General features: G+C 44.5%; 1 protein-coding gene across 1 annotated transcript in view; it reads left to right on the top strand.

Annotated features, from left to right (window-relative positions):
* The first annotated feature begins 10,644 nt into the window (after positions 1-10,644).
* Positions 10,645-25,477, top strand: part of LOC137562387 (embryonic protein UVS.2-like) — a 71,952-nt gene continuing 57,119 nt past the window's right edge. Inside the window, exon 1 of the mRNA XM_068273724.1 lies at positions 10,645-10,834. Coding sequence (XP_068129825.1) covers positions 10,645-10,834 — 190 coding nt within the window. The remainder of the gene's footprint in view (positions 10,835-25,477) is intronic.

Genomic DNA, 25,477 nt, shown 5'->3' with positions numbered 1-25,477 from the left:
TTCAAGTTAAGAACAAATCTACAGTCCCTATCTCGTTCTTTAAACCGGGGACTACCTGTAACAATAACAATAACGTTTTTATAGCGCTTTTCTCCCTGGGAACTCAAACCGCTGTGACCCTGCATTATGCAGTCTCAAAGGCTAGGGAAAAGAGGTGAGTTTTTAGTCTTTTTTTAAAGTTGTCCAGAGAATGAGCCTCTCATACTGATTGTGGAAGTGAGTTCCATAGAGTAGGGGCTGCATAGGAAAAGGCCCCAGCACCAAATGTTAAATGTGTATCCTGGAAATAACCAGCTTCATCTTGTTGGCAGGGCGAAGGGTGCTTCCAGTAGATCCGCTATGTATTTGGGTCCCATGCAGGGGTGCCTCTAGCAATTTTGTCACTCCAGGCGAGAAAACCTGTGACATCGTAATGTGGCCAGCGTTTCCCCATAAAATAATCGTAATGTGGCCAGCGTTTCCCCATAAAATAATCATATTGCAGCAATGTTTCACTAGAAAATCATAATGTGGGCAGCATTTTTCTAGAAAATAATGTAACCTGTTAAAAAAAAGCATTTACTCACCTGCCAGAAGTCTCCTCTCCTGGGGTCGTGCAGCTCCCCGATTATGTGTCTGCAGCCAGCTGAAAGTCCCATGCTGACAGGCAGAGAGCAGGACTACGGGAAGATGGCGCCCGAAGCCCTTTACTGGAGACACAAATAGCCTCCAGAGCAGGGCTTTGGCAGCCATCTTCCCGTAGCCCTGCTCTGACTCCACAGGCTGAGGTGAGCTGCGGGGAGTAAACTGGCGCGCTGTGGCCAGTTTACCACCTGGGGGGGTCGCCACGGTCCCCCCCCCCCCCCCCGTGCCCGAGGCAGCGCCTCCCCAACCGCACGGCGCCTCAGGCGACCGCTTGGTTTGGCCTGGTGGACAAGGCGCCCCTGGTTCCATGTGGTTTAGAGCCTTGAATGTCAGCAGGCAGATCTTAAAATGTATTCTCTATTTAACTGGCAACCAGTGAAGAGTGTGCAGTACGGGGTGATGTGTGAGCTGCGGAGGGCATTGGCTAGGAGTCTGGCTGCAGCATTCTGTACTAGTTGTAAAGGGTGCAGAACCTTATCTGTAGGTCCGATGAACAGAGCGTTGCAGTAGTCTAGGCGGGAGGATACAAATGCATGAACCAGGGCAGGTAGGTCTTCAGCTGGGATAAGGTGCTTGATTTTCGCTATATTTCTTAGTTGGAAGAAGGAAGACTTGACGACAGCTGATACAATATACAATGCTTGACTAAGGATAAATATATATTGCAAACACAGCATATATATGTATCACAGCAGAACTTTAACTAGACTGAGTAGTAAAGCAAGGTCCAGCGCTCGGTGACCTGATAGCTATAGCGGACACTGGACAACTGACAGAGCAGGACTTAAATACCTGAGGGAAGAGCAAGCACGCCCCTGACCCTCCAGCTAATCAGAGGCTTCCTTAGAGTCAGCTGACCGCTGTGTCAGCTGACCAGCCTCACACCCATTTCCTCAGTCTATAAAGGCTGTCACAGCCGTGCGTGCTCGGCTAGCGTCTTGGGTGGAAGCGTGGCGCCGGCTCACAGTCACAGGGGAGCCGGGGATGCCGCCAGACAACGCGGAAGTACGCGGCTGCCCGGAGCTGTCAGCAGCCGCGTCCGTGAGTTTTATTACGCATGTCTATTTAGCAGGTTAGGGAGGGGAAGAAACCAGGCAGAAAGCTTCTAGCCGGCAATGATTACATTTGCAGATAAACGGAACAGTATACACTTGTTCTGCTCTCTGCATTGAAAGTAAACATTTTTATACACAGGGAATAGTTTCAAATGTTCTTTTATGTACCTAAGAGTGGGTACTTCAATTTTAATATAGGTAGTTTAATCCCACTTTAAGGAGCCATGTCATCCAGTGGACCTTATTTCCGCAACTCAAAAAATCACCCAAAAGCAGCTGCTATCGAAGGACCTAAATTAATGAAAAATCGCTTCTTTTGTTAATATTGCACAACTCTTGGGAGAATATAAACCAGGGCTGGATTCATACTTTTTACTACCTAAGACCCACTGTCACCAGCTTCCCTCTGACTAACAGCATCTCAACCAGCTCCCCCATCCAACTTACATGTACATTTTCCCCAGCAATCATACAGACTTATGTTGACGCTCAGAATTCTAGCAGTTTAATTATGCAGGAAAAGATGTCATATGTGTATGTTTTAAGTTTTAATGTTCTACGCAAAATTTCATTGTAAACTGTAAAGTACTTTTTTAAAATGTTGCTCTGGGACATCTCAGCATATTCCAGGCAGTGAATCTTATAAGATTATTTTAGTTACAAGAAGCTAAAACATTTTTGTTTATGTTACAAGTATCTTTCAAATGCCAAGGTTATAGATAAGCGTACTGTGTGAAGACTGGAAACAAGTTTAACCACTTGCTGACCGCCCACAGCCGATGGGCGGCGGCAAGGACTGGGCCTAAACGACCGCAATACGCCCATCGGCGGTGGCGGCAGGCGTGGTTATGCGCCGATCGCGTCACGCGTGGCGCGATAAGGGGTCGGCGACAGGCTCCGTTCGGAAGCCCCGCGGGTTACTAGCGTCCAGATCGCCGCATACAAAGTGTATAATACGCTTTGTATTGTATACAAAGCGTATTATACAGGCTGCCTCCTGCCCTGGTGGTCCCAGTGTCTGAGGGACCATCAGGGCAGGCTGCAGCCACCCTAGTCTGCACCCAAACAGACTGATCTGCCCCCCCTGCCCCCTGATTGCCCACAGCACCCCTCAGACCCCCCCTGCCCACCCCCCAGACCACTGTTTGCACCCAGTCACCCCCCTAATCACCCATCAATCACTCCCTGTCACTATCTGTCAACGCTATTTTTTTTATTCCCTAAACTGCACCCTGGGTACTCCTGATCACCCCCCCACCCCTCAGATTCTCCCCAGACCCCCCCCCCCCCCCGTGTACTGTATGCATCTATCCCCCCTGTATTATCCCACCGATCGCCTGTCAATCATCTGTCAATCACCCATCAATCACCCCCTGTCACTGCCACCCATCAATCAGCCCCTAACCTGCCCCTTGCAGGCAATCTGATCACCCACCCACACCATCAGATCGCCCGCAGACCCGACGTCAGATCACCTCCCAAGTGCATTGTTTACATGTGTTCTCTCCTCTAAACACCCACTAATTACCCATCAATCACCCATAAATCACACCCTATCACCACCTGTCACTGTTACCCATCAGATTAGACCCTAATCTGCCCCTTGCGGGCACCCAATCACCCGCCCACACGACCAGATTGCCCTCAGACCCCCCCTTATTAATTCGCCAGTGCATTATTTACATCTATTCTTCCCTGTAATAACCCACTGATCACCTGTCAATCAGCTGTCAATCACCCATCAATCACCTCCTGTCACTGCCACCCATCATTCAGCCCCTAACCTGCCCCTTGCGGGCAATCTGATCACCCACCCACACCATCAGATGGCCCGCAGACCCGCCGTCAGATCACCTCCCAAGTGCATTGTTTACATCTGTTCTCTCCTCTAAACACCCACTAATTACCCATCAATCACCCATCAATTACCCCCTGTCACCACCTGTCACTGCTACCCATCAGATTAGACCCCTATCTGCCCCTAGGGCACCCAATCACCCACCCACACCCTCAGAATGCCCTCAGACCCCAGCCCTGATCACCTCGCCAGTGCTATGCTTGCATCTATTCCCCCCTCTAATCACACCTTGAGACACCCATCAATCACCTCCTGTCACCACCTGTCACCCCCTAGCACACCTACCCATCAGATCAGGCCCTAATTTGCCTCGTGTGGGCTGCTGATCACTCGGCCAAACCCTCAGATCCTCAGACCCCCTTCCGATCACCTCCCCAGTGCAATGATTGCATCTATTTTCCCCTCTAACCACCCCCTGAGACACCCATCAATCACCTCCTGTCACCCCCCTAGCACTCCTATACATCAGATCAGGCCCAATACAACCTGTCATCTAAGAGGCCACCCTGCTTATGACCGGTTCCACAAAATTCGCCCCCTCATAGACCACCTGTCATCAAAATTTGCAGATGCTTATACCCCTGAACAGTCATTTTGAGACATTTGGTTTCCAGACTACTCACGGTTTTGGGCCCGTAAAATTCCAGGGCAGTATAGGAACCCCACAAGTGACCCCATTTTAGAAAGAAGACACCCCAAGGTATTCTGTTAGGTGTATGACAAGTTCATAGAAGATTTTATTTTTTGTCACAAGTTAGCGGAAGTTGATTTGTATTGGTTTTTTTTCACAAAGTGTCAATTTCCGCTAGCTTGTGACAAAAAAAAAAATCTTCTATGAACTCACCATACTTCTAACAGACTACCTTGGGTGTCTTCTTTCTAAAATGGGGTCACTTGTGGGGTTCCTATACTGCCCTGGCATTTTATGGGCCCTAAACCGTGAGGAGTAGTCTAGAATCCAAATGCCTCAAAATGACCTGTGAATAGGACAATAGGCCCCTTAACGCACCTAGGTTGCAAAAAAGTGTCACACATGTGGTATCACCGTACTCAGAAGAAGTAGTATAATGTGTTTTGGGGTGTATTTTTACACATACCCATGCTGGGTGGGAGAAATCTCTCTGTAAATGGACAACTGTGTGTAAAAAAAAAATCAAAAAATTGTCATTTACAGAGATATTTCTCCCACCCAGCATGGGTATGTGTAAAAATACACCACAAAACACATTATACCACTTCTCCTGAGTACAGCGGTACCACATGTGTGGCACTTTTTTGCACCCTAAGGGCTTGATTCATAAAGCGGTGCTAACCTACTTAGCACGTCTAAAGTCTTTAGACGTGCTAACCAGGGTGCTAAGTAGGTTAGCACCAGATTTCTCAATTGATTAACCTACTTAGCACCCTGGTTAGCACGTCTAAAGACTTTAGACGTGCTAAGTAGGTTAGCACCGCTTTGTGAATCAAGCCCTAAGTGCGCTAAGGGGCCCAAAGTGCCAGGGCAGTATAGGAACCCCACAAATGACCCCATTTTAGAAAGAAGACACCCAAGGTGTTCCGTTAGGAGTATAGCGAGTTCATAGAAGATTTTATTTTTTGTCACAAGTTAGCGGAAAATGACACTTTGTGGAAAAAAAACAATTAAAATCAATTTCTGCTAACTTGTGACAAAAAATAAAATCTTCTATGAACTCACCATACTCCTAACGGAACACCTTGGGTGTCTTCTTTCTAAAATGGGGTCATTTGTGGGGTTCCTATACTGCCCTGGCATTTTAGGGGCCCTAAACCGTGAGGAGTAGTCTTGAAACAAAAATGACCTGTGAAATCCTAAAGGTACTCATTGGACTTTGGGCCCCTTAGCGCAGTTAGGGTGCAAAAAAGTGCCACACATGTGGTATCGCCGTACCCAGGAGAAGTAGTATAATGTGTTTTGGGGTGTTTTTTTTACACATACCCATGCTGAGTGGGAGAAAAATCTCTGTAAATGGACAATTGTGTGTAAAAAAATAAATAAAAAAATTGTCATTTACAGAGATATTTCCCCCAACCAGCATGGGTATGTGTATGCGCTAAGGGGCCCAAAGTCCAATGAGCACCTTTAGGCTTTACAGGGGTGCTTACAATTAGGCACCCCCCAAAATGCCAGGACAGCAAACACACCCCACAAATGACCCCATTTTGGAAAGTAGACACTTCAAGGTATTCAGAGAGGAGCATAGTGAGTCCGTGGCAGATTTAATTTTTTTTGTCGCAAGTTAGAAGAAATGGAAACTTTTTTTTTTTTGTCACAAAGTGTCATTTTCCGCTAACTTGTGACAAAAAATAAAATCTTCTATGAACTCACTATGCCTCTCAGTGAATACTTTGGGATGTCTTCTTTCCAAAATGGGGTCATTTGGGGGGTATTTATACTATCCTGGAATTTTAGCACCTCATGAAACATGACAGGTGGTCAGAAAAGTCTGAGATGCTTCAAAATGGGAAAATTCACTTTTGGCACCATAGTTTGTAAACGCTATAACTTTTATCCAAACCAATAAATATACACTGAATGGATTTTTTTTTTATCAAAGGCATGTAGCACAATAAATTTGGACAAAAATGTACACAGAAATTTTACTTTATTTGAAAAATGTCAGCACAGAAAGTAAAAAAAAAAAATCATTTTTTTTGTCAAAATTCATGTCTTATTTGATGAATATAATAAAAACTAAAACTCGCAGCAGCAATCAAATAGCACCAAAAGAAAGCTGTATTAGTGACAAGAAAAGGAGGTAAAATTAGTAGTGGCTGGATAGTGTACTGGTTAAGGGCTCTGCCTTGACATGGGAGACCAGGGTTCGAATTCTGGCTAGGTCAAGTACCTATTCAGTAAGGAGTTCAAGGCAAGACTCCCTAACAATCCTCAAGTGGTTAAAAGTCACATAACTGCAGCAATCATATATGTATTATTGCTCAGTTATTACATATAAAGATTAATAATCAATACAGTCCTTCTAAAGAAAAAAAAAGCTATTGTTAAACCTTATAATTACATATAGTATAATTTATCACTTTGAATTACATTTTAAGCTGGCTTCTGCTAGCAACAGTATTGAGACGCATATTAGCAAGAATATAATGCCATGTTTTGACTATGAAACATTCTGGAATGTAAATATTTGAACATTGCAAGGTTGTCCCATATTTAGGACAATTATGCCACCTGGCGGTTTAATAGTCTTATAAAATTAATATAATAAATACTGCTTGTTATTTACATGATGAAATGCTGACATCTGCAAATTATAAATTATATTTATTTCTTCATAAAAGACAAATATATAGAACATGATTTTATATTATTAAGTTTTAATATGCAATTATATCTTATATGATTAATTGTTTTAAGAAGAATTATATAGTAATCTTATATTTAAATAAGTATATTAGAAGCCCTGTGTACCTCAATAAGCATCTAATTGCTGTAGACTTGTAACCTGACCAATTTTATTTTTGGAAAAGGACAGATGCATTTCAAACTAATTAGCAGGAGGACACAGTATCAGAAATGCATCATGAATGACATTGTTTAATGTTTGAAAGTTCCAATGTCTGGGGCAAATCAGTAGACAAGATGGCTAGTGACATCCATTTTAATTAACTGCATAAGAAATGGCCCGATATCAAATGTCACAATGTATAAACATTTCAAATGAAGTTATTTCTCACAAGATAAGGTAATTAAGGAATTTATAAACAAAAATGTTATGGTTATTTTAAATGTCAACTATTTACAGTATTAAAAACAAAGATAGCGTTTGACGCACAGAAGTTTCAGCCAATCAGAACCTGGGATTTAGGGAAATTCCAGATTAGGCAGCCATATTGCATCCAATCACTATAAAAGTAGGAGCTGAAAGCTCATATTTTGCACTAGCCTACTAATCTCCTGAGAAGACACACGAGGCAGAAGCTACCTTCCCACACGTGGTTCTAGATGCTGAAAAGATGACAGAGAAGGGGTAATATACTTAATATTCTTGTGATTTACTTTATTAATTTTTCAGCATTAGGTTTTGTTAAGATGTTAGAAATAAGTTTTTTAGAAGCTATTTTTTATGCTATTTCTTTAAAGGATACCCAAACTGAAATGTGACATAATAAGATAGACATGTGTATGTAGAGTGCCGAGGACACAAATAACTGTGCTGTGTTCCTTTTTTTTCTTTCTCTGTCTGAAAGAGTTAAATATCAGGTATGTAAGTGGCTGACTCAGTCCTGACTCAGACAGGAAGTGACTACAGTGTGACCCTCACTGATAAGAAATTCCCCTTTTTATCTCTTTCTTGCTCTCAGAAGCCATTTTCTGCTAGGAAAGTGTTTTATAGTTGGAATTTCTTATCAGTGAGGGTCACACTGTAGTCACTTCCTGTCTGAGTCAGAACTGAGTCAGCCACTTACATACCTGATATTTAACTCTTTCAGACAGAGAAAGAAAAAAAGGAACACAGCACAGTTATTTGTGTGCTAGGCACTGTACATACACATGTCTATCTCATTATGTCACATTTCAGTTCGGGTATCCTTTAAGAAGATTACTACAAGTTTTACACAGCTACTATATACACAGCTATTAAGACTACTTTTGATCTTATTCTACATAACACTACTGTTATATTATTTTTTGAATGTACTTAGAAGATTGATGATCACTTGGCTTTAAAGCCTTGATGAGATGGAATACTGTTAGAAGGAAACACTACTTGGAACTGTTCATATTTTGTATATATGCTGTATGATAAGCAAATACAATTTTTTATATAAAATCATATACTGAGTGCTCTAATTTATTTCAAGGTATACCATCAATCTATAATTACTGTTATAGAGGGTTCAGACCCCACTATGCCGGATTTATATGATAGCAACGCTTTAAAGGCTGGTCCTTTACTGAGTTAGCAATCATGAAAAAGGCAAGAACCGCTCAGGTTTTTGACTAAAGCAAAATAAAGAATAGATACCTTAGTAGATCTGCCTGGTGCCAACTGTTTCCGTGCTCGGACCTTTTAAACACATTTAGACCCCCAACACTGTTGCCTGGGCTTCTCTTCTTCCCCATTACTGCATGTGTTTGTGTACAAAAGAAACTGTACTAAGCATGAGCGAGTATGGTTCACACCTGCCCAGTCACACAAAGCCACTTGTGCATGTTTTTTTTTCTCTGTGCTTTGCAGAACTGGGCATGCACGGACCATACTCGCTGCATGCCCAGTACAGTTGTGCTTGTACACAGATGGGAGCACAGCCACAAAACAGAAGAAGGTCCCAGGCAGCAGCAGTGTGGGTGAAGAGCATCTGGAAATGGAAATCAGCTTAGAACATACAGGACCACAGACAGAGCAATGAATGTGGGCTGCCCCCACCTTCACACCCAATCCAGTCAATTAAAAGGATGCCCAAGCAAGATCTCAGCTCAAGAGGCATTGAGATTCAATTTTACTGCCACAGAGCCATTTACCTTTTATCTGCAGGCCGCACTACTGTTATCAGACAGATGTGTGGTCCCTAGAGACCAGAATTAAGCAGCTGAGTTCCCCAAATTCACAGAATTTAATAGCCACTATGCCCACCGAATACATAAAGGAAGTAGCCATTTCCACCCTAGATACAAGAATTAATTAGTTATATTCCTCAAGATTAAAGAATTAAGTATTAAGATGCTTCCAGATTTAAAAAAAATGTAATCAAATGTCTGTTGATTAAAGAATTAAGCTTTAACATGCAAATAAGTAAAGATCCCCACATGCCAGAAAGATGCTAGTAGTAAGGCCAGGGATTTTTTAAGGGAAAATAATTTATAAATACTATATTAACTACTTCCCCTCCCCCAGGATGAGTAACTACGTCCCTGCAAATTCCCTCTTCCCCTTGCAGGAACGTAGCTACTACGTCCCTTCCCACCGCGCACTTCCTCTCCCCCCCCCGTGTGCTCGTTATCGCCACTGATTGTTAGACGTGGGACTCCACCCACTTCCTCAGGCCAAATAAAAGTGCCAGTTGATGCTATTAACTGCACTGAGAGGCACTCCATATGTGGCTAATAGCATCAACTGGCACTTTTATTTGGCCTGAGAAAGAGGGCGGAGTCCAATGAAATGTGTTGCCTGTGCTTTACAATAAATTCCTATTCATTTCATATATGAATTGGTCTTCATTGAGGTAAGCGACCTCAAATTTTTTAGTTTTGATTGTTTTTAATGTATTTTATTCCTTGTGGGCACCTCTTTGTCTTATGGCAAGAATTAGATTGTGAGCTCCTTTAAGGGACAGTTAGTGACATGACTATAGTCTCTGGGAAAATGTCTGCATAATGTAAATATACAATATATACATACACAGTAACAACAGTAACTATAACTTTAAATGTTTCCTATGATTTACAAGTACTCGTGTTTGGTCACGGGTTGCATTATGTTATATGATGATGCGCTAGCGCCCCCCCCCCCCTTGGGTTTGTGGGTTTGGGTAATAGAGGGGCAAGAAGTCATTTAGCTAGAGACTAAATGTGTTAATGCTAGAGATAGGGGAAATAGTAGAGAGAGTAGCAGGTGAAATTCAAACCTATTTTGAAATTAACCGTACGGATGATGTGACAGCCTTAGTGACCTGGGATGCACATAAGCGTGATTAGGGGGATATTGATCCAAGCGGGGGCTAGGGCCAAGAAGGAGAGAGATAAGGCAATAGAGGATAGCTTAGAAGTAATAAGAGACCTGGAAAAGTGTCATAAGAACTCCCTAGCTAATAATGTACTGAAGAATTTGACGGTAGAAAGGGAGAAGCTTAAGGCTCTCCTTTTTTCCAGAGCAAGGTACGCGGTGCAAAGATGTAGTAGGGCATTCTATGAGTTTGTCAAGAAAAGTGGGAGGATGCTGGCACGGACGTTGAAGGACAAGCAGACTTCTAAATATGACCCCTTCTTATGTGACGCCAACTCCAGGAAACATTACAGAAGTGAGTCCTTAACCAGAATGTTCTGGGATTTCTATAAGAGGTTATATAAAATCCAGGAGGTGGCCCTGGGTTACCCCCAGGAGGGGGGAGGGAGAGAATGACGATAGAATGAGGGAATATGTGGAGGCCTCTTGCATGAAAAAAATCTCACAGGAAGAGGTATCTAGATTGGAGAAGCTAATAACGGCGGAGGAACTGAGCCAAGCGGTGTCACAAATGCCCAGGGGAAAGGCCCTGAGCCCAGATGGGTTGATAGTTGATTACTATAGAAAATACAAGGAGATCCTAAAACCCGACTGTGAGGAGGCATTGAACTCACTGGTTGGGGGGAATGGGGAGCAGAATGGTTTTAGTCGGGAGTCCCTGGAATCTCATAGAATAGTTATCCCTAAAGCAGAAAAGGACCCAGCCTTATGCCAAAGTTACAGATCGATTTCTTTACTAAAAGACCTAAAGGTGTTCGCAAAAATAATAGCAACCAGGAATTTCACCCTGCCTGCAGAGTTTGATTCATTATGATTAATAAGTGGGATTTGTCCCTGGTAGAGAAACCAGGGACAACACAATAAGAACAATAAACCTTATCCAGCAGGCTAAGAAGCCACCTGACCCTGTCATACTGTTGTCCACAGATGCCAACAGGTGGGGCTTTATAAGAATTGTATTACGGCATATAGGTATGGGGGAAAAATGAGGGGATGGATTATCTCAATGTATTCATCTTTGACAGCTAGGGTTAAGGTTAATGGGGTCTTGTCTGAGGTGTTTGAGATCTCAAATGGTACCTGGCAGGGGTGCCCACTCTCACCATTGATCTTCACCCTCACACTGGAACCCTTTCCTGAGAACAATGAGGAAAAGTAAGGACATAACAGGACTGAGAGTTCGGGGAGTGGAACACGGGGTCGCTGCTTATGCTGATGACCTTATGTTTTCGTAACCAGGCCAAGGCTAACGCTCCCCAATTTAATGAAAGAATTTAGAGAATAAGGGGGAACTGTCTAACCTAAGAATAAACTGGGATAAGTGCAAAGTTATGTGGATAATGATGAAGGAGGAGGATATAGGGATAATTAAGGCAAGTTTCCCATTCAGGTGGGTAAGGGAATCCTTGAAATACTTGTGCATAACATTGGCTACTGGCATCCCAAATATGGTGCACCTAAACTATTACTCACTGCTGACAAAATTAAAAAGGGACCTGGATAACTGGAATAAAGTACGGCTCACCTAGGTTTGGGAGACTAAACGTGCTAAAAATTAATATTATGCCAAGGCTTCTATATGTGTTTAAGGCTGTAACATCCACTGTAATGGCGGCTGAGGGCACGCAGGGTGTCTCCGCAGCCGCCTTGCCTTCCTGTTCAGGGACTTCGCCCGTGCCTCTGGCGTCTAGTACTCCGAGGACGGGTCTACGAGGACGGGTCTATTGCACATAGGGTTGCCGTATCGTGTGGGCGCGTGCAGAGACAGGACCTTTATGCGGGGAGGAGGCGCATCAGCTGACCGGCCGGTCGGCTGACGTCAGAGGAGACTCACGGCGCTCTGGATTGGCTGATTGTTGTGGGCGCGGCCGTGGGGTCTCCTCTGCTTCAAAAAGCCTCAGTGTTCACTCGCAACTTGTCTGCTGTTGCGAATACTCACGTGTTAGCACTCAGACCTTAGATAGTATCCGGTGTGTTTTGATCTGGGAGGAAACCAGGGATTTTACACAAGACTAGGATTATTGTATTACTGTATTTTGATATTCTGTGTATTACTCTGGCTACCCTCTGACTCTGCTCTTGCTTATCGTTTCTCTACCTCTGCCCATCTGACTCTGTTGTTGTACCCTGCCTGATATCTCACTACTCTCATTGCCTGCCGATTCTGTACTGTACCTGCCCGCCTGTTACTGATCCTTGCATGTCTGACCTTTCTACTCACCAGTGAGCCCTTGTCACTGGTGAGGTGTTCTAATTGTACCCACCAGCTCCTCTGGTGAGGTTTTGTCAAACTAATCAGTTACTGTGTTCTAATAGTACCCACCAGCTCCTCTGGTGAGGTTTTGTCAAACTAATCAGTTACTGTGTTCTAATAGTACCCACCAGCTCCTCTGGTGAGGTTTTGTCAAACTAGTCAGTTACTGTGTTCTAATAGTACCCAAAAGCTCCTCTGGTGAGGTTTAGCCAAACTATTCAGTTACTGTGTACCTATAGGACCCACCAGCTCCTCTGGTGAGGTCTAGTTACTACTCTGTTACTGTTGCACCAAGCACTACATACCTTGTATTCTGTCAGCTATACTTGTATTATTGGTGATTCTGCAGATCACACATAATCAGACGTCTGTGTTGCTACACCAATCGTTACAAAGGCTATGCCTATACCATTACTGAGGGACTTTTTGGATCTGGCCCGGAAATAATTTGCAAACTTTATCTAGCAGAAGAAGAAGGCAAGGATTAAAATAGCACTACTAGTGCAAACCAAATCTGGTTAACATCCCTTTGTCAAATACGCCCTGGCTCCCATATAATTATAGAAGTCACCACCCAGCAAGTCTCCTGGCGAAGCACACCTTGGAAGTATATAGCAGAGTAAGAGGGAAGGAAAATATCTCGCCACCCTGCTCCCCACTGATGCCAGTCTTTGATAGCCAAAAATTTGAGCAAGGATGTCAGAGGGGAGCTTATAGACAATGGTGGGGGAATGTGGTAATCCAGGCCCGAACTCTGGTAAAAAATGGAGGAATGAAGGTCTTTGGAACAAATAGCTAGGATGATACCTAAGAATGATATTGATGCTTGGAGTTTATTGCAATTCAGAAACTTTTTGATGTCAATTGGGGGAAAGGTCAACTTCTCAAAAGAACTAACCCAGTTTGAACGGCTATGTATAGGTGAGGACACAGCTCGGGTGTGTGGTATACTGGAAGAGGCTAAGGATTATACCCACGGTTTAGAGATAGGTGGCGAGAAGAATTAAAGAGAGTTTTCGGACACTCAGTGGGACAGGGTGGAAGCTATGGCTAAAAGGACCTCTTTGTCAACTAGGGTACAGGAATCAGGATACAAGATTGCAATGAGATGGTATTACACACCAGATAGATTTAACAGAATGTATGGCTCAGACCTGGGTTGCTGGAGGTGTGGGAAGGAGAGGGGGACTTATTACACATTTTATGGGAATGTGAAAGGATCAGAGGTTTCTGGGAGGAGGTGAAGCATTATCTGACGGACCTTACACCTTCGTAAGACCCCTGTTTTTACCTGCTACATCTCAATCCATATGAAATTAAAAGGTATAGGAGATCTTTGGGAGTACACCCGATTAATGCTGCTAGATTGGTAGTCTGTAGGTATTGGAAATCACGTGACCCCTTTGGTAGTGGAATGGTTCTCGGAAATCGATCATACCAAATGGATGAAGGACCTTACTTAGTTGGTGTATGGGAGAGAAGACATAAACCAACTGATGTGGGGAAGGTGGCTGGAATTTACCAGCTCTGAGGAGTATAGGAGGATTAGGAGAGGTTGACAGCAGGGAATGAAATTAGGGCTGGGGCATAGGGATAAAATTAGGCAGAAGTCTTGGATCAAAAAATGTAGCCGAGCAGAGATAAAGGCTTTGGATGCCACGGTGTCGTAAAGGGGTGGAGGGTGGGTCTCATTCTTAGAAAATCTTATGTTTTTTCTCTTTTTTTCTTTCTTTTCTCTTTTCCCTCTTGATCTATCCCTTCACTTCCTGAACACAAATAGGTGCGGCACCAGGGGTTGGGATTGAGTGGAAGGGAAAGGGGGAATACCCCCGAGCGTCCAGACCATCATCAACTCAGCTGAGGCAACATTGATATTAAGTATGGTGGATTGGAGTTATGGAAGCTGATTAAATAATATTACTTTGTGTAATGAGGGAAGGACCCAAAGCTGGGACTTATGTGGTACATTTTGGACTATGGGCTAATGGGAAGTAAGGTGATTGTTGGTATTCATATACTTGTTTTTTTTTTGTACTTAAAAAATAAAAAAAATAAAGAATCTATAATAAAAAAAAAATTACACAATAACAACAACAACAATAGCTTGAAATGTTTCCTTTGATTTACAATTACTCTTGTTTGTTCACTGATTGCATTGTGATATGACGATATGCCCCCCCCCCCCTTGGGTGAGTTAGTTTGGGTTATATATATAGAGTGCCAGTTTTTTAGTTGACATGCTTGAAACATTGTGCCATTTTCTGGGAACTCTGCTCAGCTAATATTACAGCAATACATGTGATAGTCCCAGAGTGATGGAAACCTGGCTGTTTGTTTTTCTCTTGAGCTAAGGATTGGTCCGGATACACAAATTAGACACAAGCCATAATTATTACAGATATATCATTATTTCCATTGGGGTAGCACAGTGATTATAACGGAGATTTTCTGCAAATTAAAGATAGCAGCCAATTTTTATGGTCTCCAAACACGGTAAGTCATGATGTCACACTGATCATTACCTATTAGCATGTTTGTGCAAGGCAAAACAGTATCCACTAATGAGGCCTTATCATTCCTGTATGTGCTAACGGTGCCTGTGCCGTCCTGCATTGGTGAGACGCTTCAGGGAACAGAACCTTTACTATTAGCATGTGAGCACCAGGGGTAGTTCTGATGGGTTTAGGGAGTACTTCTGCTAGTACAAGTAAAATCATGATACAAGTTTACAGCTACAGAAATGTAATATCTCATATATCTTGGTAATATGAGGACTTTCACCCAGTAGTGGTGTCTATGCGCAGTGAGAGAGAGGAAACTCCAGCACTCTTGGCTATGTATAATGCAGTAGACTGAACTGTGCTCCTGAGACATTTAAAGCCGATAAGTACATATATATGGATAGCAGAGAGGTGGAGGCTGACAGTGCTGTTCAAATATTTTATTGGAAGAAATTATATTTCCACTTACAAGAGGTGAAAGGAGATGCTACACATGGCCTGAATCCCATAGTGAGTAAGCACCAGTGGTGGAAAACTTTCGTGTATTGGGGTTTCCAGTCTCTGCACCCACACAGCCATGTATAGTATCTCTTTTCACCTCCTGTAAGTGCAAATTTATCTCATTCCAATAAAATGTAGTGAATGGTAGTGCCAGCTTCCACCACTCTCCATTGGCAACATGTCTATTTAGCAGACTAGAAAGGGGAAGCTGAGTGAAGAGACCAGGCAGAGAGCTTCTAGCCAGCAATGATTACATTTGCTGATACAGAACAGTATACACTGTTCTGCTCTCTGCTTTGAAAGTAAACATTTTTACATGCAGGGAATACTTTCAAATGTTCTTTTATGTAGCTGTGAAGTGAGTACTTCAATTTTAGTTTAGGTGGTTTAACTACTTGCTGACCGCATCATGCCGATGGGCGTAGACGTGGCGGCAGCCCCAGGACCGCCTAACGACGATCGGCATAAGGTTCTTGGGGCGTGGTTTGCAGGAGATTGCGTGCGCTGATGCGCGTGCATCCCTGGCTTGGATCGGGGAGCTCTGTACTGGGGACAGCCGTGTGACACGGCTGTCCCCTCCAGAGGCTCAGGGGTGATCAGCTGTCATAGGCTGAAGGGGATTAAAAAATATATAAATATGCAAATTTATTGTAATAATAATAACAGAAATATTTGTAAAAAAAAAAATAAACACTGGGGGAGCGATCAGACCCCACCAACAGAAATCTCTGTTGGTGGGGAGAAAAGAGGGGGGTATATCACTTGTGTGCTGTGTTGTACAGCCCTGCAGCGAGGCCTTAAAGCTGCAGTGGCCTATTTAATGAAAAATGGCCTGGTCTTTAGGGGGGTTTAACACTGCGGTCTTTAAGTGGTTAATCCCACTTTAAGGAGCCATGTCACCCAGAGGACCTTCTTTCCTGCAAATCATAACTTTTAAAGAATCACCCAAATGCAGCTGCTATCAAAGGACCTAGATTAATGAAGAATCACTTCTTTTCCTAATATAGCACAGCTCTAGGGAGAATATAAACCAGGGCTGGATTTACACTTTTTACTGCCTAAGATCCACTGTCACCAACTTCCCTCTGACTAACAGCATCTCAACTAAGCCCCCCCCTTTCCCCGTCCAACTTACTCGCACATTTTTCCCAGCAATCATAGCAAAGCAAGATAAAGAATAGATACCTTAGTAGATCTGCCTGGTGCCAACTGTTCCAGTGCTGGGACCTTTTGAACATATTTAGACCCCCAACACTGTTGCCTGGATTTCTCTTCTTCCCCTTTACTGCATGTGTTTGTGTACTAAGCATGAGCGAGTATGGTTCACACCTGCCCAGTCACACAAAGCCACTTGTGCATGTTTTTTTTCTCTCTGTGCTTTGCGGAACTGAGCATGCGCGGACTGTACTCGCTGCATGCCCAGTACAGTTGTGCTTGTACACAGATGGGAGCACAGCCACAAAACAGAAGAGGGTACCAAGTAGCAGCAGTGCGGGTGAAGAGCATTTGGAATTGGAGATCAGCTTAGACCATACAGGACCACAGACAGAGCAATGAATGTGGGCCGCCCCCACCTTCCCACCCAATCCAGTCAATTAAAAGGATGCCCAAGCAAGATCTCAGCTCAAGACGCATTGAGAAGATTCAATTTTACTGCCGCAGAGACATTTAACTTTTATCTGCAGGCCACACTACTGTTATCAGACAGATGTGTGGTCCCTAAAGACCAGAATTAAGCAGCAGAGTTCCCCAGATTCACAGAATTTAATAGCCACTATGCCCACCGAATACATAAAGGAAGTAGCCAGTTCCTCCCTAGATACAAGAATTAATTAGTTATGTTTCTCAAGATTAAATAATTGAAAAGTATTATGATGCTTCCAGAAAAAAATGATGTAATCATATGTCTGTTGATTAAAGAATTAAGCAGTCACATGCCTCTGGATATAAGAATCAAGTTGTCACATACAGTACCTCCGGATAAAAGAATCAAGTTGTCACATACCTCCAGATAAAAGAATCAATGTGTCACATACCTCCAGATATAAGAATCAATTTGTCACATACCTCCGGATATAAGAATCAAGTTGTCACATACCTCAGGATAAAAGAATCAAGTTGTCACATACCTCAGGATAAAAGTATCAAGTAGTCACATACCTCCAGATAAAAGAATCAATGTGTCACATACCTCCAAGTAAAAGAATCAAGTAGTCATGTGCCCCAGATAAAATAATTAAGTAGCTAGGTGTAAGGCTAGGTTCACAGTAGGACCTTGCGGTGCTGCGTTATAAAGCCTTACTTATAACGCAGCTCACCGCAATGCAATTAAAAGTCTATGTGATGTTCACAGTGTGATGTTAGCGTTGCATTGTAACTTATAGCGTTATAGTAACACACTGCTGCAGTGCATTACCTCTAAACGCACACGTTGCCTCTAAAAGCATACTTTTCATTGACTGTATGCTTTGCTGTACCTTCTTTATTCGATGGTAATGCAGTGTTAATCTGCGTTACCACTTTTTTAATGCATTGCATTGTAATGTTTTATTGCAACTTTACAACGCAATGTCCTACTGTGAACTTAGCCTAAAAGATAATAGAATTAAGTAGGCACATGCTTCCAGATAAAAGAATTAAGCAGGCACATGGCCCCAGATAAAAATGGTAAAAAAAACAACTATCAAATGTTTTTGCCACAACACCTGCCATACAGGGGAGCAGTGTAGGGAAGAAAGACAGTTGTCTTTTTTTGCTTCTGTTACCTACTTTTGCATTCAAACAGGGTCCCAGAATTAGAGTCGGCATCGAAGAGCAGAAGATGCCATCTGTGACAGGGGTTGCCGGAATTTGTAAAAGATTCAGTGTGGCATTTTGAAATATGTGCTCTCCCTCACCACCTGTGTGGAAGCTGCGCTCACACGGCAGCAGGAGTATATGAGCGAGAGACAACTTCTCTCATTACCTCTGTAATGCAGATTACCGCATTCTCCATACCGCATATCCATTGGCTGACTGTTGTTGCTTAGCAATGTAGTGGCGTAGCAATAAGGGGGTGCAGAGGTGTCCACTGCATTGGAGCCCTTGGGCCAGAGGGGCCCCGTAAGGCCCTCCCTCAACTGCAGTATTAGCTCTTTACTGGTCCTGTGCTTGTAATAATCACTTCTTTAGATGCTTTGAATGATAATCATTAACAAACAGCTCCCCATGCCCTTCTTGCACCTCTGACAGTGTGGTTGTCCTTGGCAGGTTTTGGTGCGCCGTATCAATTGCTATGTATAAAGTGGTGGGGGGCATGTACTGTATAACTTACACTGGGGCCCCTAGCTCCTAAGCTACGCCACTGTAACAATGGCAAACAACATCCACTATGGCGGTTGAAGGAAGTCTGTTTATTGGTGGTCGGGTAGATGAACTCCTGCAAGCAGCCTCTGTGGATTGTGTTTCTCCACTGGCTGCACATATTTCAAAATGCCATGCTGGCATTATTACAAATATTGGTGACCCCTGTCGCAGATGGCATCTTCTGCTCCTTGAAGCAGACTCAGTTTTATGGGACCCTGTTTAATAGCAAAAGTAGGTAGTAGAAGCAAAAGAATGAGAACAACTATTTTTCTTCCCTATACTGCCCCTCTATATGACAGGTATTGTGGCAAAAACACCAGCTTTTAATGTTCTCTTTTAAAGTGTACCAGAGACCTCCGATATTAAAGATTTATACTTACCTTAAGTATAAATACCTGCGCTGGCTCCCCCGTTCACGTCTGCCGCCTTCAGGGACTTCGGAGGTCTTCGGGAGCACTCGGGCTTCCGAAGATGGGCCGCTCCATACTACGCACGCACAAATGCGTCATAGAGGGCGCTCGCGCATACGTAGTATGGAGCGGCCCGTCTTCGGGAGCCCGAGTGCTCCGGAAGGCTTCCGAAAAGCTCCCTTCGGCTGCGGAAGTGGCAGTATTTGACCGAACTGGTCGAATACTGCTACGGGGGATCCTGCGCGGGACCGGGCACCGGGAGAGGAGAGGGAAGGCTCATTAGGACTGAGCCTTTCCTCTCCTTAGGTGAGTATCTGACTTTTTGATTTTTAAAGTGGTAAACATTTACTTTAAGTGGCAATCAGCTCCGGTATTCAGCTTTATGACGTCAGCAGGGGGTTTTCTGCACATGCACGGACTTTATGCGCAAGCGCAGAAGACCCCGGCTGACGTCACTAAGTCAGATTGGGCCTTACTGAGGCAAATACACTGATTACGGCTTAATGGAGGCACACAGGAGGACGGTGAGGGATGCATCTGTACTTATTAAAATTCTTTAATATACTTCATCTCTGGGTCACTTTAAGAAATTACAAACATACAGATAGCCCCAGAAGGTAATTCCACCGATGTGTCCCCTTATTAGGTAGCCAGATGTGCCACCTCTTGCTCTCCTGCTTCCCTAGTCCAAGACCTTTGTGGCCTTGCCATAAATCCGACCCAGATAAAAACTATGTGGCTTTAGATGTCTTGATCTGATTGTTGCAACTTATCACACTTTCAATCAATAAACTGGCTGAAATTGGTGGAAACATTTTAACTGCTCTGCGACAGGCTAATGCCGATTGGAGATCGCAGATTCGCTCCCCTAGGACCACCTAACGCAGATTGGTGTCAAGTCCTGGGGACGGAGATTATCAGGAAACGAGCGCGCACATGCGCAATCGTTCCCTGCCGAGACGCGGAGCTCCGTGATCAGCCTTCCAGCCACAATCTGAGCTGGCAAGCTGTTAAAAAAAAAAATGCCGTTTAGCATTTGTACAGTGCTGCGATCTAGCACAGCGCTGTACTGGGGACAGCCCTGTCACTTGGCTGTCTCTCTGATTGTCTCACAATCTAATCCCTCTTATAGGCTGATATTTTACCAATTGGATCTCGAGGGAGGGGGAAAAAAGCCATTTACATTAAAATTAAAAATAATAAAATTAATTATAAAACAAACATCGCAGCTGCAATCAGATCCCACCAACAGAAAGCTCTGTTCATAGGAAGAAAAGGAGGCAAGATTCATTTGGCTGCTGTTGTATGGCCGAGTAATAAACTGTTAAAGGTGCAGAGTGCTGAGTTGTAAAAAATGGCCTGGTCACTAGGGAGTGTAAGCCTGTGGTCCTCAAGAGGTAAACTAGTGATATTGTGGTCAGTAGATCATTGACATATTTAATGACTAAATGTACAAAATTAAACATAACATTTGTTGGATTGAAGTCGGCAGACCTGGACCATGACTTACACCAGGCAAGGGTACATATGAGTTTGTCTTTCAAAGTATTTATCTGATTGCAGGAATACATTGATATATTTTTTTAGCGTCTCTTATTCCTTCTCCTGTAAATGTAATCGCTGTTCATTTATGTATTGTTTATCGTTGCCTATTTTCTGTTAATTATAGAAGTGTTATGTAATTTTGTTACACAATTTATAGCACGAATTACACATTGTATGCTATTGATCATTTGCTACTTAACCACTTGCCGACCGCACCATGCCAAAGTGCGGTGGCAAAGTGGCATGCCCAGGACCACGTAACGCCAATTGGCGTCGGGTCCTGGGTCTCCAGCTGGCCAGGGATCGCGCGCTGTGATGCGCGCGCATCCGACGGCAATAAGCTCCGCCCATCCGCGCCGTCAACCTGCCGGCCGATCGGAAGCGCCGGCAGGTTGTTAACCCCTGGATCGCCGCAATGCAAGCGTATAATACGCTTTGTAATGTATACAAAGCGTATTATACAGGCTGCCTCCTGCCCTGGTGGTCCCAGTGATCGAGGGACCACCAGGGCAGGCTGCAGCCCTCCCTGTCTGCACACAAGTACACTGATCTGCAGCCCCCTGCTCTCTGATCGCCCACAGCACCAGTCAGACCCCCCCCCCCTGCCCACCCCCCAGACCACTTGCAACCAGTCACCCCCCTAATCACCCATCAATCACTCCCTGTCACTATCTGTCAATGCTATTTTTTAGATTAAAAACTGCCCCCTGGGGGCTCCTGATCACCCCCCCCCCCCCTGTGTACTGTATACAACTATTCTCCCCTGTAATCACCTGTCAATCACAAATCAATCACCCCCTGTCACTGCCACCCATCAGCTCAGACCCTAACCTGCCCCTTGTGGGCACCTGATCCCCCGCCGACACCCTCAGATTGCCCGCAGACCCACCCTCAGATCACCTCCGAAAGTGTATTGTTTACATCTGCTCTCCCCTCTAATCACCCAGTGATCACCCATCAATCACCCATCAAACACCCCGTCACCACCTGTCACTGCTACCCATCAGATCAGACCCTAATCTGCCCCTTTCGGGCATCCAATCACCCGACACACCCTCAAATAGCCCCCCAGACCCCCTCTGATCAACTCGCCAGTGCACTGCTTGCATATATTCTTCCCTGTAATCACCTACTGATCACCTATCTATCACCCCGTCACCCCCTGTCACCATTTGTCACTGCTACCCATCAGATCAGACACTAATCTGCCCCTTGCGGGCAACCAATCACCCGCCCACACCCTAAGATAGCCCCCCAGACCCCCTCTGATCAACTCGCCAGTGCATTGCTTGCATATATTCTCCCCTGCAATCACCTACTGATCACCTACCAATCACCCCGTCACCCCCTGTCACTGCTACCCACCAGATCAGACCCTAATCTGCCCCTTGCGGTCACCCAATCACCCGCCCACACCCTCAGATAGCTCCCCAGACCCCCTCTGATCACCTCCCCAGTGCATTATTTACATCTGTTCTCCCCTCTAATCAGACCACTATACATGGTTATACATGGCTGTGTGGGTGCAGAGACTGGAAACCCCAATACATGAGCGTTTTGCACCACTGGCGCTTGCTCACTATGGGATTCAGGCCATGTGTAGCATCTCCTTTCACCGCCTGTAAGTGCAAATTTATCTTCTTCCAATAAAATATTTGAAAAGCACTGTCAGCCTTTACCTTTCTGCTATCCATACATACAGAGCAGGATCATTCACCAGGCAACCTAGGTAGGTGCTTGGAGCCTAGTGGACATTAAGCTGCTCATGCTTACCTACCACCTTCTTTGACCTCTCTCCACTTCAGCTTACCAAAAGGACCACAAGGGTGCCCCAAATCTACTACCTTGCCTATGGCCTCATTACATCTTAACCCTTTGGGGACCGGCTGCCTAACCCCCTTAAGGACCAGGCCATTTTACATGCGGGGGGTGCATTTGGGGGGGGGGGGTCAGCCAGCTCGATCCCTAGTATGGCTAGCTGGGCATGGTGTCCCCAGTGTGGCCAAGTGTCCCCCATATTTCCAGCAACTTTACTCACCTCCCAGGCTCCAGCAATGAGCAGCTCTAGCCCCCTCCGCTATGGCCGTCAAGTTCCGGGTCACGGCTTGATGACTTCATGAAGCCGGGACCCGACACTTAATGCAGAGCGAGTGGGGATGCCGGTCAGAGCGGAGGGGAGAGACGATCGCCATGGAACATCAGGAAGGTGAGTCCCTGTTCTCTTCTTCCCCTCATACTGCCACTGCCAACAGTGATCACTACGATCCGATGGCAATCGTAGTGATCACGTGATGAGGAGCCAATCGCGATGGCACCTTGAAATGGCAGGTGGCGTATATCGTACGCCGCATCAGGCTTAGACAGCTACAAGTTTGGAGTAGAATTTACTATCAGCAATCCCCAATTAACCCATCTCTGCATATATATTTCCCTTATCGGCTTGAGCTTGCTTAAAGGAATACTGTAGAGGGGTCGGGGGAAAATGAGTTTAACTTACCCGGGGCTTCTAATGCTCCCTCGCAGACATCCTCTGTCCGCGCAGCCACTCCCCAATGCTCCGGCCCCGCCTCCGGTTCACTTCTGGAATTTCAGACTTTAAAGTTTGAAAACCACTGCGCCTGCATTGCCGTGTCCTCGCTCCCGTTGTTGTCGCCAGGCGCATACTGTGCAGGCACAGACCATACTGGGCCTGCGCAGTACGCTCCTGGTGACATCAGCGGGAGCGAGGACCCGGCAACGCAGGCACAGTGGTTTTCAGACTTTAAAGTCTGAAATTCCAGAAGTGAACTGGAGGCGGGGCTGGAGCATCGGGGAGTGGCTACGCGGGCACAGGATGTCTGCGGGACACCATTAGATGCCCCGGGTAAGTTCAACTCATTTTCCCCCGACCCCCTACAGTGTTCCTTTAAGATGATTTTATTATTATTATTATTATTATTATTATTGATTTGGGGATTAGGGATTACTAGTAAAAAGGCCTGCCCATTAAAAAATGAGCGCTAGGTAACAGCCGCTACCCCCCGGAGTGCGCGCACATATGCGTCCCGCTTGCTCGTTCCCCACCACTGTCTGAAGTAAATACACACAGGGAGCTGCTTGCTTGGCAGTTGGAAAAAGCTGTTATTTCCCACAATGCAATGAGAACCTCTGTGAACCACACACAGCAAACTGTCAGATCCGGCCCTGTGTCCTAACTGCCCTGGCTGCGCACATGCTCAGTACAAAAAAGCCAGGGACACACAACCATTCAGCTGATGACGCAGGGACACTTGCATTTTATTATATAGGATGCTGCAGGCAAGAAATGTCTCAGGAGCACAGTTCAGTCTACTGCATACATAGCCAAGAGTGCTGGTGTTTCCTCTCTCTCCCTGCGCATAGACAGACACTGCTAGTGGGTGACAGTCCTCATATGCGTACAAAGCTTTACCAAGATATATGAGATATTACATTTATGAAGCTGTAAACTTATATCATGATTTTACTTGTGCTAGCAGAAGTACTCCCTAAACCCATCAGAACTACCCCTGGTGCTCACATGCTAATGGTAAAGGTTCTGTTCCCTGAAGCAGCTCACTAATGCAGGACAGCACAGGCACCGGCACATAATGGAATGCTAAAGCCTCATTAGTGGATATTGTTTTGCCTTGCACAAACATGCTAATAGGTAATGATCAGTGTGACATCATGACTTACCTTGTTTGGAGACCATAGAAATTGGCAGCTTTTTTTTAACTTGCAGAAAATCTCCGTTATAATCACTGTGCTACCCCAATGGAAATAATGATATATCTGTAATAATTATGGCTTGTGTCTAATTTGTGTATCCGGACCAATCCTTTGCTCAAGAGAAAAACAAATAGCCAGGTTTCCATCACTCTGGGACTATCCCATTTATTGCTATAATATTAGCTGAGCACAGTTCACAGAAAATGGCACAATGTTTCAAGCATGTCAACTAAAATACTGGCACTCTGTATATAACCCAAACCCACTCACCCAGGGGAGGAGGGAGACATCATTATCTCTTTTTGCCTTCCTCTGGATCAACAGGGGTATGTGGGGGACGGGCTGGAGTTGTACTTTGTACTGGTTGAACTCGATGGATGTATGTCTTTTTTCAACCAAAATAACTATGTAACTATGTAACTAATATTATAAATGCGAAAGTTTGCATGTTTGTTACTCAATCACGTAACAATGGCTGAACAAATTTGAATGAAAGTTGGCACACACATAGTACATTACATGGAATAACATAAAGGATACCTTTTATCCCCATAACCAAAAAGTGGGCGGAGACAAATACAAATTTCACTGGGAAAATGTAAACTGCAGCCATTCTTACACTGTTAATGGTATGGTTCTCAAACTTTGCACAGTTGGTCACTGGGTGACTGGGATTAATATTCAGAAAAGTGGGTGGAGCCTACAAAGGCCAATCAAAATTAACCTATTGATCTTCAAAGGGAATATTTAATTGCTGCCATTCTTGCACTGTACAAGCTTCAAACCTGGTACAGTTGGTCATTGGGTGACTGGAATTCCAATTCAGAAAAGGGGGTGGAACCACAAACAGCCAATCACATTTGTTTCATTTCAATGCAAATTATTGATGCCAAATACCACAAAGCTCACAAACTTGGTGAATGAGTAATTGTATGTTAGAGTTAGAAAAGT

This window comes from Hyperolius riggenbachi, chromosome 3, assembly GCF_040937935.1.
Source record: "Hyperolius riggenbachi isolate aHypRig1 chromosome 3, aHypRig1.pri, whole genome shotgun sequence".
Taxonomy (NCBI): domain Eukaryota; kingdom Metazoa; phylum Chordata; class Amphibia; order Anura; family Hyperoliidae; genus Hyperolius; species Hyperolius riggenbachi.
Note: the sequence above shows the minus strand (reverse complement) of the source record. Positions and strands in the feature narration are given on the sequence as shown.